General features: G+C 42.5%; 1 protein-coding gene across 4 annotated transcripts; it reads right to left on the reverse strand.

Moving 5' to 3' along the window:
• Nucleotides 1-4,277: 4,277 nt before the first annotated feature.
• On the reverse strand, nucleotides 4,278-14,164 carry tmem138 (transmembrane protein 138). 4 transcript variants are annotated; one of them, XM_076301501.1, is made up of 5 exons: nucleotides 14,085-14,164; nucleotides 12,276-12,871; nucleotides 7,583-7,998; nucleotides 6,291-6,366; nucleotides 4,278-5,674 (listed from the first exon to the last, which is right to left on the reverse strand). In XM_076301501.1, exons 2-5 carry the CDS (start codon nucleotides 12,401-12,403, stop codon nucleotides 5,587-5,589), a joined length of 708 nt encoding a protein of 235 aa, XP_076157616.1. In that variant the 5' UTR covers nucleotides 12,404-12,871; nucleotides 14,085-14,164; the 3' UTR covers nucleotides 4,278-5,586. The 4 variants fall into 4 exon arrangements, with proteins under 4 accessions (XP_076157616.1, XP_076157633.1, XP_076157608.1 ...); XM_076301518.1 differs by having other exon boundaries at nucleotides 7,827-7,998; nucleotides 13,895-14,153; XM_076301493.1 differs by having other exon boundaries at nucleotides 13,895-14,153.
• Nucleotides 14,165-14,253: the final 89 nt, after the last annotated feature.

Below are 14,253 nucleotides of genomic sequence, written 5' to 3' on the forward strand. Positions count from 1 at the left end.
AAACATGAGAAATAATGTATAATCATTTTCATTTTATCATTAATGTTGAAATCATTTGCAATAGGCCTACTGACGAGCTCAAATTCAGGCATCAGCGTAATGACAACCTGCTAAAAAAAATAGCTCTCTGGCTGAAAATAATTCTAAATTAATCCAAGATGTAAGATGTCTTGCACCTGCGACACTACGCCTCATTAATTAGCCTAATTCACGTTATAGTCCGGCAGCCATGGGGTCAGACCTGGTTTTGTCGGTTAATTTTTATTTTTTTGCAGAATCTTGTAGACTAGGGGTATCTCTTCAAGATTTAGGAGGGTGCCCAGTGATATCCCTTGGGCAATTTTGTATATTAACCCTTTCTTGTTCAATGTATTGAATACAAGGTGAGACACTAGGTGAGTAGGGTAAAAAAAATAACTAGCAGATATCACTATGAAACTTCCCCAAATGATTACTTACATTACTATGGAAAAAAATGTATTACAAGTTATCTGAAATGTAATGTTTAAATATGCAAATTAGGCATAATCTAATTAAATATGTGCCGATTTGCATAAACTTAAAAAAAAAATCTAAACATTGGATGATGCCGGGTTTAAAATTACTTTTACATATATGATGGAAAGTCTTTTACACAGGAAATTTGTATTACAAGTTTTCTGTAATTTAATGTTTAAATATGAAAAAGCCCAATGTGCCAAAATCATGAAAAAATAGGATATACCTGTAATTTTACAATGAGTACTCAGATTAAATGCAAATCAACTCAAATAAAATGTAATAAAATACAGTGGTCTGTGTGATAGTTTTTCAGACAGTACTTCATGCATTCAAATTTGGACAATTTAACCCTTACCTAAGTGAATTAATGAATTTCTATATTTTAGATAATGCCAGTCCGGGAGCCATGGGGTCAGACCTGGTTTTGTGGGTTATTTATTTATTCATTTTTGCTTAGACTTGTTGACTTGGGGTGATTCTTTAATATTTAGGAGGGTGCCCAGTGATATCCCTTGGGCAATGTCCTATATTAACCATTAAAGTCCTATGTGCCGAAATCATGAAAAAAATAAATAAATAGGAAAAACATATCAAAAGCAAATCAACTCAAATAGAATGTACTAAAATACAATTTGCAGTGTGACAGTTATTCAGACAATACTTCATCAAATTGGGAAAATGTAACCATTTTCTATGTCAAATAATGAATTAATAATTTCAGATATCGCCTGTAATAATTCTGAAATGTACACTTTTCCTCTAGTATTAGTTCTGATTAGTATTAGTAGTATCTAGTATTACTCCAGTTCTGGCTCATCCTACCCTAAAACATGCAGAGAACATTGCAGGGCACACCATTAACCTGGCAACTGCATCTGAGAGCTACAAGGATTTTCACTCTTGCAGCCACATCTCTGGTGCAAGTTTGACATTTTCTGGTAGACGGGTTGGGCTCAGAAATGAATGAATTTCCAACTGAAGTTATTAAAAATGAATATTCTCTTTTTGAATGACGAGTTTAGGCTCTGCGCATAGACTACTACTGCAATAAAGAATAAAAAAAAATGTATATTTAAGACACCCTAGAAATCAGCTAATAGAGGGCAGTGTAGGCTAACAGTAGTAAACCCAAAGTCAAACATTTAAAGGCCCTGTAAACCAAAAGGTTATGTGCTTTTGAGTATTTTTTTCACTCCACAGAAAACGGGGTCTATAACCACCCAAATCAGTTTGAAAAACATTGGCAAATATGAAATGGCTGGTGTATGTAGTCTCGCATGCTGTGGGAAGTTCCACTGATGGCAACTATTAACAACTATAATGCTTTTTATTTTGTCTTTGTCAATGGTGAGACTGGGTGTTGCCCACCACCCTAATTCTGTGGCTTTGTGTTGTGTAAAAGATTTCAATTACATTTTATAGATCAGTCTGGGATTTCAAATTTAACTGGTTTTGTCAGACCTGGTGTTCTGCATTAGTATGTAAGTAATTTGAGGAATCTCTACCCCGTGACAATCTAGTGGTGGCTAAAAGAGATGTAGGCTACATAGCAAAGATGGGTCAAGTGAAGATGTGATAACTGCAACCCCAAATCTGCAAAACCTGACCAGTTGCCCAAACTGGAAACGTGGGTAAGGATGGTGGGTTGTGTGGCTTTAAATTGTTATAACTGAAACAATATTTACTTAATACTTATGTAAGTAATGTGGTTATGTACGTGACCATGCCCTGAACCATGCCAAAAATAAATACAAAGATGAGGCACGTGAAGATGATATGGTGACCATAACTCCAAATCTGTGAAATGATACATCAGCTGGAGTAACTGGAGTAAATCAGTGCATTGTGTTTGACGGCCCTGTAAACCAAAAATTCTAATGTACAATTTCACCAAATCAAGGCTATGCAAGGCATTTTGAGTCATCTGCCAACTGACTCTGAGACTGACTGTCCGGAATCAGTGTGGCATCTACTTTGGTGCGGTCGTGCTCTTTCTCCATACAAGTTTTGATGGACATATTGAGATTAAAGTCGACATGATATTTCAACTTTATTCTCAATTTTGAGTTTAATGTTGTCATGGCATTTTTTTTTTCCATGTGTGGACCTAATTGTACAATCAGTGCAAAGGTGTTCCCACCATGGTTTCAAGCATTCTCTAAACTAGCCAATTACAGTATGTCGCTTTCAATGCTTTATCTCTGTAGCCGTCTACAGTGCTGCACCCTCCAGTCAGCCCAGACTGGGTGCCACTAGGAACTGCTCGGCGATCTCCTGAGCTGGGTGACGTGACCAAGGTGCATTAGGGGCAGCCTGGAGCCTAAGGTCATCTGCATCCCTTGGAGGGAGATGGGGGAAGGCTTGAGCATAAGCACACGTTTTGCAGCCCGGCTGTTTGGTACTGGTATCTTAGACTGCTCGTTGTTGGTCCAGACTTTCTTGACGGCGGCCCCCAGCACCATGACCTGAAAGACAAACAGGGTGGCCAACCACACCTCCCTGATGACTGCGGAGTGGGCTTGCACCTTTTGCAGCTATTTGGACAGTAATCCCCCATCTCTCATGTTGTCTAATTTCCTACATTTGTCTTTATGAAGAAAAACAAACAGCTATGAAATAAAATATATCTTTCAATTTCTTATGTGGTATTCAACATTTCTCTTGTTATGGGGATTTCTCTTTCTAATGAAGAGATACAACGCTCAAAAATCCTCCATAGAAATGCATGGGGTTAGTTTGTAACGCCAATATGGCATACACATATCCCACCCCTTCCGTGGCAAAGTCGACGTGAATACATTGTTCCAATCATGTGGTGGGTTGTGAATACATCATGCCAATCATGTGTTGTGATCTTGCCCCTGGAGCAAGGTTGGTTTCATGAAGACTTGTGCACGCATAAGTGCCCGATAAGTGTCCAAAAAGCATTGTAATATGGCCAGAGTGGAGCGACTTGCCTAAAAGGACTTTGGTATGATGGGGTGGAAGTACAGCTCCACTTCCTCTTAGTGATGTTACTGAAAACATCCAGTAGAGGGAGCTTATGCCTCTCCATGCATTTCAGCACAGAGTAATCCACCATGTAGACATGGCATAGAACACCATTACGATAGAAGCAACCACACAACATATGGTTTCAGAAAAGTAACCCATCTGTGTGTTGAACAGGACAATTGTTTTCCTGTTTTTCACTTCATGTGGCAGACGGACTTTACAGGTGTTGTCTAAAATATCAGTGGACTCTTGACCCCACAAATGGCGATAAGGCATCAGGCACCATCGTGATGACACACACATCCACAACCACACTCGTGCCTCACTTCACACACACTTCCTGGTAAACAGAGAACAGTCTGATGCGTCAGACAGCGCCTGGCTATTTCTAGTGCGTCTTCTGTTTGTGGAGCTCTAAGTCCCAATCCCAGATTAATGTTTGAGTTAAGAATAGCAGTCTGAGAGAGTGGACTGGCCGAGGCCATGACTAAGAAGTCACGCCGGGGAAGGGAAAAACCATGACCCCTACGTGATCAGAAGGCAGTGTCCATTGGATGACACACACCTGCAGGACTAACACACCAGGCATCTGAGACATAGAGCTCTTCAACAGTAGTGTTCTCACTGTGATATTCAGATGATGTAAGTGCTCACTAGGGGGAAGAACTGTGATATTGGGCTAATTTCAGACACAGATGATGTAAGCGGTTGTCACATCACAGGCAGTCACCACCCCAAAATAGCAAAGAATTAAACACACAGTATACAGCAACAGACCCATGACCACAAGACAACATTTATTTGGACACGTTGAGGCAGGCACATGACGTCAGAGCACAAAAAAAAAAAACACTGAATTATGAAAACCGAGACACTACGCTGCCAAGGTGAGCACCAGCCAACCGCCTCAAAACTAGTGTGTGCACACCTACACCCACTCAAGAGCAGGAATGATGCGTGTACATCTTTACTGATTTATTTATGACCTCCTAGAGTTCTGGAGGCCAAGCACGGTTATGTGTTCTCCTGTGCACAATGGAAGCATGGAACACTCTTCCCTGGGTAGTGTTGTACGTACTGAGCCAGTGGCAGTCAGCTGAGGCACTTTGAGTAAATCCTGGCTGCGGGCCGAATGCTGTCGAGCTGATTTCTGGGTGACTAATGATCGTGAGGCAGATAACACATCAGCCTTGCTCGTAGTGGGAGCTGTGTTCGTTTTCCACGGGAATACAAAAAAATAATAATATGCCAGAGTGAACTACTACAGATTAAAATTAAAGTGGCACAAAAAATAACAATTAAAAAAGTGGCACAAAAAAACGATAAACACAAATCTACTGAGCTTCCATCTGGTCTCACATGACCTATGCATCACCCATCCCAGCGGACGCATGTCCTCTAATCTAGCCGTTTCAGTGGCTTGCTTTGCACTTTTATCCAAAAACATCAGCTTAAAACAAGGTACCATACCCTCTACTAATCAGTAACATTCATAGGCAACAGAATCCGTCAGCTATAACATTCTTCAGTTCAGACAAAGATAATAATCCAAAAGACAAATCTGCTTGTGTCCATATAAAGAATGTTCTTGATTTACAAGCTTCTGTCTCTTTGTGATGAATGTGCCAACATATTATAAGCAGACTCTAAGTGAATAAAAAATGTAAAAGCTAGACTATCAGTCTTAGTTCATGGTTGAGCGGTGATGTCTACTTTGTTGCAGTGTTGAGTGCAGAGCCACACAGTGTTCCCCAGTCTGGGCTTCAATTCCACCTTTTTTGCACTACTGTTGTACTACAACTCCCAAACCTCAACAGGAAGCTTCCTCCGTCATCTCTGTGGCGACTCCTAACATTCCAGCATCCCCACTAGGACCTGGAGCTGAGCTGACTCCTAACTTCCTTCTGGAAAGGTTTCACAGAGCTGCATTGTCCGCCCACCTCTTCAGATGTCCATGTCCTCCATCTTGGCTCTGTAACACTGCACCATCCGAGTTCAGAAGTCCCTCCCTGTTGTATCTGCGTGTGGTGGTGGTGCGTGCTGGACTGTGCTGGCCACAGCTGGGCTCATTGGCGGGCGCGTGCGAAGGCGTCACGCAGCCAGGGCGAGTCTTCGTATAGCCGTGGGTCCCCGAGGTACTCCGTGGTGCGCTTGTAGAAGTAGTAGTACAGCACTGAAGCTGGAAATACAACACACACAAATCAAAAGGGAATATATGCATCAGCTCACAGATCTCTAAAGTTTGCCTACAAAAAGGACTCAAAAGATGCCATCTTTGCCCATATAAGTAGATCCAGATATTAGCACACCCGCAAACTCAGAAAGGCTGAAAAAAGTGACATATTTCCAATAAGAAGATTTTAGATTTCAACACGTAGAAGATTAGATTTCACGTTAGAAGATTTTAGATTTCAACACGTAAATGAAGGGATATTGGGAATAACCGACATGTACATTACATGCACATAGGTAGACCTGCAATACTGAATATTAAATATTATCATATTAGGCAAAGATTCAGCTTTGGGTCCTTGTTTGTAGTCGAACTTCAGAGGCTTCTATTTTTATCTTACACATGGTAATCTAGTCTTTGTCATACATATTAAAAATCAAAAGCATAAAAGCAGTCCATTTGAATTAGTGCTGTCTGAACACCTTTGGCACCTTAAGATCTATGCTTGTGCACAGAAAGTGAAAAAAAAAACATGACTATACTATAGGATAAATCTGTGTGTCTGTTTTTACTGTCTGTAAGAGGGTTTCTACAAAGCTGAGCTCAGGGGGAGCTTGTTTACCGAGTCGCTGGAAGACGAAGAGCACTTGGAGGCCATCCGTCCACACAAAGCGGTTGGACTCCATCCACCTGAGGTTCTACACCGGGCCAGAGAGTGACATCATCAGACACCTGTAGCCTATACACACACACACACCTGCTGCGCCAATTTACACACACACACACATTATAACCACATAACTGCAGGCAAGAACACCAATTTACACACACACATTATAACCACATTACTGCAGGCAAGAACACCAATTTACACACACACACACACACACACACACACATACACACACACACACACACACACACACACATAATAACCACATTAGCGCAGGCAAGAACATCAATTTACACACACACATTAGCGCAGGCAAGAACACCAATTTACACACACACACACACACATTAGCACAGGCAAGAACACCAATTTACACACACACACACACACACACACACACACACACACACACACACACACATTATAACCACATTACCACAGGCAACAACACCAATTTACACACACACATTATAACCACATTAGCGCAGGCAAAAACACCAATTTACACACACACACATTATAACCACATTACTTCAGGCAAGAACACCAATTTACACACACACATTATAACCACATTACCGGAGACAAAAACACCAATTTACACACACACACACACATTATAACCACATTATACTACTATATAATTTATTTTCAGCTTTAAAGGTACACTATGCAGGTTATTTTCGGCGACTGTGGAGCTACCCCTAGATTCGCAATATATTTATATTTTACCGTTGTAAATAGCCTACCTTTTGTGTCTTGCGGCTTTAAAGGCCTGGAGATCTTATGTGTGTGTGTGTGTGTGTGTGTCTCACCATCATCCAGCAGTGGAGGCAGTTACTGAGTATGAGGTCAGAGGGGCAGACAGCATGTGTGTGTGTATGTGTATGTGTGTGTGTGTGTGTGTGTGTGTGTGTGTGTGTGTGTGTGTGTGTGTGTGTGTGTATGTATGTGTGTGTGTGTGTGTGTGTGTGTGTGTGTCGTGTGTGTGTCTCACCATCATCCATCAGTGGAGGCAAATGCTGAGTGTGAGGTAGAGTGCAGACAGCATTAGCAGTGTGTGTGTGTGTGTGTGTGTGTGTGTGTGTGTGTGTGTGTGTGTCGTGTGTGTGTCTCACCATCATCCAGCAGTGGAGGCAAATGCTAAGTGTGAGGTAGAGTGCAGACAGCATTAGCAGTGTGTGTGTGTGTGTGTGTGTGTGTGTGTGTGTGTGTGTGTGTGTGTCGTGTGTGTGTCTCACCATCATCCAGCAGTGGAGGCAAATGCTGAGTGTGAGGTAGAGTGCAGACAGCATTAGCAGTGTGTGTGTGTGTGTGTGTGTGTGTGTGTGTGTGTGTGTGTGTGTGTGTGTGTGTGTCGTGTGTGTGTCTCACCATCATCCAGCAGTGGAGGCAAATGCTGAGTGTGAGGTAGAGTGCAGACAGCATTAGCAGTGTGTGTGTGTGTGTGTGTGTGTGTGTGTGTGTGTCGTGTGTGTGTCTCACCATCATCCAGCAGTGGAGGCAAATGCTGAGTGTGAGGTAGAGTGCAGACAGCATTAGCAGCGCTCTGAAGCGCTCCAGCAGCAGGGACACCAGCCCCACCTGGAACACGTACGTGTTGAACATCATCAACAGGATGATGATCACGTTAAACAGGATGGCGATGTCCTGAATACTACGGACAGATAGCGGGACAGAGAGAAATAAACAAACACATTAATCCTGGTGATGATCTCGTTAAAACAGGATGGTTGATGGCTGACCAACCCACACGTGGGTCTCAGAGCCCACGGGGACCCAGGTTCGATTCTGGCCTGCGGTCATTTCCTGATCTCACCCCATCTCTCTCGCCCACCTGCTTCCTGTCTCTCTCCATTGTCCTATCGATATGAAGACAAAAGCCCACCCCCCCCCCCCCAAATATATATATATACCGGTAATAAAAAACAACAGGATGGCGATATCCTGGATTCTACAGAGAGGCAGAGAGATAGAAACACAGTAATTCTGTTTGGAAGTCATGGATTTTGAACACTGCCACACACACAAGGTGTTCTTGGCATAAGTTGTCATTACAGTATGGAAATGTACTCATTTCTGATTAGTTGAATTAAAAGAATCCCCAGACAGCCCTTTGGCAAGTCCATATTATAGCAACCTACTGTACAATGGGCCCCAGCTATGGCGAGACGCCGCGACCCGTGTTCGATTCCCGCCTCATGGTTCTTTCTGGATCCCACCCCCGACTCTCTCCCACTTGCTTCCTGTCATTCTCCACTGTCCTGTCTCTTTAAAGGCATACAAAAAAAACTACTGTACATGGCCACATACCTAAGGTGGATGTGAAGTTTAACAATAAGGCCCCATGTCCACAGTGTGCAAGGAGTAGGATACACACGACTGGCATACACACACAGAACAATTACAGTAAATAACTACAAGTTCATAAATAAAGTTAAATCTGTACACAGTGTAATAGACTGTGTGATACCACACTGATTTATCCATTATCCTAGTTCACTTCAATGCTGAACTCTGTCCAAAGCTATACAGATAGAAACCCACCAGATTTGCTATAGAGCCATACTGTGAAGGGCCTACATTAAAGTAGAAGTCTACATCTGCCTTGGGCACCAAGGGTAACTGGCTCTAGCTCTGAAACTGCCCTGACTTCTTCACTTTTCAGAATCTCTGCAGTGAGGAACAGTGTGGTGAGACAGAGGCCAAACCACAGAGCATATTGACCTCAGAAGGGTCAACCTGTCTCCTGTGCTTCTCCATCTCTCTCATTTTTCACTCTTTCTTTTAATCTTCACTCTGTTCGCCTCTTTATCTCTTCGTCTCCCCCTCTCCAAGTTAACATAACCCTGCCCAGTCCATGTCTCCATCTCATTCCACGCGTTCTTCTCTGTCTCGTGACGTTTCCCCATCACTGGCAGCAGCATGGTGTCCTGCAGTTACGCTGAGATGTGAGGGAAGACATGAAGCCCAGATGGGTTGGCCATTACCCATCTTCACAACCCTACTAGTACAGCGGGTAACCATGAAAATTGAAAGAAACATGAAACTTCTACCATAGTTAGGTTATACCATGAGGTTAATTTTCAGATTGGGAGGGAAGTCAAATTTGACCTCTGAGGCCCGGGAGAGGTAAAATCCAAGATGGCCGCCAATAATATTCAAAAGTGCCTCACGTTGGGACCAAACACAGTAGAAAAACACTTAAGGTGTCATTTCCCAATAACTTTTGGGTGCCCATTCTGTATCTGATAACTTTGAAACCACCAGAGTTCAAGAAAATGCATTTATGTAAAGGTCAAGGTAAACAAAACATAAATTAAAAACAGTTATTAGTTGTTATTTCATGAGATTTGTGGCTAATTTCATTTCTTCACAGCACAGAATTATCCACAGGTGACTCCCCTAGACCATTTTCACAGACCACCTGCAATACCACCGCTGGTTGAAAAAACCCTGCTTTAGAGTTGTTGCTACAGGCCACAGTACGCACAATGTAGAGAGCACTTCAACCGACATATTCTAACAGGTAAACAGATTGACTATGAACAAACAATATTATTACATAATTACATAATATTATTCATGTTGCAAATTAATTTAACCATAGCCAGGAAGGAGTTTTCCTTGGTAGTTAGCTTTTAAGGTAAAACTCATGGACATTGATCAAAATAATTATCCTAGCTAAACTAGAAGACAGTCTGGAACATTTATGTGAGCTGAAGCTAGTTTAATGATTGAACAGAGTATATTGTAGATATGTCAGCTTGGTAATGTGAAATTTGTTATGGCTGAAATAGGTAATGTTAACAGAGTAACCTAGTTAAAGGGACACCAGGCAACGTTTTTGTGTTAATTACTCATCTTCGTAAGTCGGTATATGGTTAAATGACTCGTTACAGGGCGAGTGAAGACTCTCTCGCCCGCCCCTATTGCCTGTAGGAAGAATATCCCGCTTGCAAGTTCAGTGTATCCTACCCGCCGACCGAAGCAGGCAGGCTAACGAAACGCTAGAGATTGTTGCAAACGTGTGTATGGCAGAGCCGGCGAAGAAGCAGCGAAAACCCTTGACAGAAGACGAAAAGAAAAGGAAAAGAGCTTCAGACCGAGCGAGGGGGAGTTTCGTAGAGGAAAAGCAGCAGGCTTGTCTGGTGTCCCTTTAAATAGCCGGTCAACCGGGCTTGAACACATTTGTAGCTAGCATGTTAATATAAGGCTGTGTCTTTAATTACTACTTAATTACTTCTTACTGTTAAGACTATCAATTGGCAGGTTTTGTGGTGGACTGATGCTCAATGTTTGTACCATCAAGTACCATGTTGATGAAGGCCAAGAGAGATGGTGGCACAGCCCTCTGCTGGCACCACCAGACTGAAAGAACGACTGCTTTCTGAGCTTCCACATCTGAGGGCACATTCACGCGGAAGAGACACACTCCTGAGTTTTGAGAAGGACATTGGACCAGCTCTCATGATAGCCTGTCAAACTGACAGTGATGCCATGCACTTAATGCGAGCAGCACAAGTAGTGCGCAAAGAGATCCTTAATTCATCTTTCTCTTTTGATGGGTCATTCAAAGAAAACTGCCAGCAGAGGGCTGTGCCACCATCTCTCTTGGCCTTCATCAACATGGTACTTGATGGTACAAACATTGAGCATCAGTCCACCACAAAACCTGCCAATTGATAGTCTTAACAGTAAGAAGTAATTAAGTAGTAGTAATTAAAGACACCAGTAATTAAAGCCTTATATTAACATGCTAGCTACAAATGTGTTCAAGCCCGGTTGACCGGCTTTTTAACTAGGCTACTCTGTTAACATTACCTATTTCAGCCATAACAAATTTCACATTACCAAGCTGTCATGTATCTACAATATACTCTGTTCAATCATTAAACTAGCTTCAGCTCACATAAATGTTCCAGACTGTCTTCTAGTTTAGCTAGGATAATTATTTTGATCAATGTCCATGATGTTTACCTCAAAAGCTAACTACCAAGGAAAACTCCTTCCTGGCTATGGTTAAATTAATTTGCAACATGAATAATATTATGTAATTATGTAATAATATTGTTTGTTCATAGTCAATATGCTTACCTGTTAGAATATGTCGATTGAAGTGCTCTCTACATTGTGCGTTCTGTGGCCTGTAGCAACAACTCTAAAGCAGGGTTGCGGTGGTATGGCAGGTGGTCTGCGAAAATGGTCTAGGGGGGTCACCTGTGGATAATTCTGTGCTGTGAAGAAATGAAATTAGCCACACATCTCATGAAATAACAACTAATAACTGAATAATACAGGGACAACTTTTGAATATTATTGGTGGCCATCTTGGATTTGACCTCTCCCGGGCCTCAGAGGTCAAATTTGACTTCCCTCCCAATCTGAAAATAAACCTTATGGTATAACCTAACTATGGTAGAAGTTTCATGTTTCTTTCAAAAAGTGCACAATTCCCCTTGATTTGAGGGCTTAACCGCTGTACTATACAGCCAGAGTCTGAACACACAGTACATCATGCGTGCAGAATAGTAAACAGAATAGCAATCAAGGTCCACCCAGAGCCAGCCATAGCTGTTTAGAATCTCTGCAATCTTTTAGTTCTGCCCTGCCTCTCTCCATCTCTTCCTCCCTCCTCCTCTTCCTCTCTCCTTCTCTTCATCCCTATCTCTTCCTCTCTTCTTCTCTCCTTCTCTTCATCCCTCCTTCCCTGCCTCTCTCCATCTCTCCCTCCCTCTCTTCTGTTTAGAGAACAGTTTTTGCTTTTCTTGTCAGGTGTGTCAATGTTGTCTATTGTCTTTTGGTTTGCTCACTTGCAAAAGAGATGCAAATCTCGAGATGAGTGATTTTTCCTGGAAATGTAAAATGTTACAGGTGAAATAAAAATAAACATTAAAAGGTAAAATAAGAATTCAAAATAAATAACCCACTCACATGAAGAGCACGAGCTGGACGACTGGCGCGGCTCTCAGCAGCTCGCTGAAGGAGTTCACGAACAGGTCATAGGTCAGCAGGGCCAGCTGGATCAGCAGCACCAGCGAGTAGTTGTTGGTCTGGAGCATCTCAGGGGCCGTGCTGGGCCCTCTGGCCCACCCAAGGATGTGCTGGTTGGGGCTACAGAGCTTGGCTCAGCGTCCCTAGGGCTATCCTCTTCCAGAGCAGTCCAGTGTGGTCAACGGTAGCTACATGCCGTCACAATCCCAAGTTATGTTAAGGAATCGTCACAAACCGTGTCACTGAAACCCAAATCCAAGTGATGGATGGACAACTTGGTGAAGTTCAACGTGGTCTTAGACTTCAAAATTGGTGCAAGTCCATATATGTACAGTAGATGTCCATATATGTACAGTAGATGCAGTTTCAGTATTTCAATATTTTGCCTTGGTCTTGTCCATGCTGATCATGGATGAGTTCATAAAATAGCCGATTTCCAGAATTTCCCCATTACTGGGTGTCTGAGTACACACATATCCTCACTGGTGTTGTGTTAAATGTCAGTCTTCTGACAGATTTCAAAACACTATCAAAACCTGTAGAGGGAAACAGAATAATAAAGCTGAAGCAATGCTCAAAACATTCAATTAATTTCAAAGAATCTCAATTAAACAGCGTAGAAGTCAGTCACGGTCACCACAACACCTATCCAATACCCATGTGTACTTGATTATCTCGTCTCTCTTTCCTTCCGTGTCAGTGTGCTCCATTCAGCACCTGGTCTACTGGCACACTGACTGGCCCCCGTCCGAACAGACTGCGGGAGTCCTGGCTAAGACGGTGAGGTAATTATTGTTCAACACACCTGGACCTGGCCCAGTGTTACTCAAGGTGTTTTGCGCTAATTAGGCTGTTACACGGGCGAGCGGAGGTCAGCAGGAGGAGCGGGGATTAAAGTTTAATTTCACTGAGTGAGGAGGGGAGACTTCTTCAATCTGCACTTAATCTTACTGGCAAACTGTATTTCTCTTATCAACACCACTTTGGTAAAATCAGATGGTACGTGTTGTGGTGGACTTGTGAGTGGTAGACTTGAATGTCATCAGTCTTTGTGTTCCAGTTGAAATATACGTTTGGCAAGGCCATTACCATGCCACCTGGTGACTCCAAATGACCGTTGGAACGGTATTAGTACGCACATGGCGACTGAGGGATTAACTAGCTACCTAGCACCTGTTCAACAACGTTGCCTTCAAGTCAAAACAAGCGACAGAGGTCAACGCTAGAAAAATATGACCACACATGATCATGGCAAATATTGACAGTGAAATATTTGAAGTAACTCGTTCACTGGTATACACGTGGTCAGTGATGTTAGCTAACACAGACACTGATTTGAAAATGGATCAACCAGAGACGGTATCTTTGGATCAACTTAAAAAATTGGCTAAGTTATTATTGTGGAGACACCCCCTGGATATCTTGAGAGAGAGAGAAGTTATCAAACATATATCGTGGGCATAATTTAACATTTACTCTAACAAAGCATTACGTTGCATTTCTTTGAGCAAAACAACAAAGTAATCACAGCTTCAAACAGTAAGAAAAGTCACCGTTACCTGCTGCAGCAGCAGCTGATGATGTTTGCTGGCTGGCTAATTAGTTAGCTAACGTTAGATATGATGGCTAAGCGTGCCCCAGCTTGGCTAACGTTAGATTTCGCCTCGAATGGAGGTACTATAAACGGATACATCTTTGTACACTAGTAATTACACTGTGTATTGATATAGACCCAAAATATCTCACTACCTTGTCCAAGTCATATGATCGGCAACAAAAAGACGAAACAAATATCCCAGTGTAGCCCGCTGACAACAACTCCACGCTTCCAGGGAGGACTCTTCCGATGTCTCCCATAGCAACTCAGCCAGATGGCTTGCGCTTTTACCGTAAAGATTAGAAAAACCTTGCACTAACA

This window comes from Alosa pseudoharengus, unplaced genomic scaffold (assembly GCF_046254945.1).
Source record: "Alosa pseudoharengus isolate Yale_2024_CS ecotype anadromous, Long Island Sound unplaced genomic scaffold, YU_APseudo_1.1 YU_APseudo_1.1_scf_10, whole genome shotgun sequence".
NCBI classification, from domain to species: Eukaryota; Metazoa; Chordata; class Actinopteri; order Clupeiformes; family Clupeidae; genus Alosa; species Alosa pseudoharengus.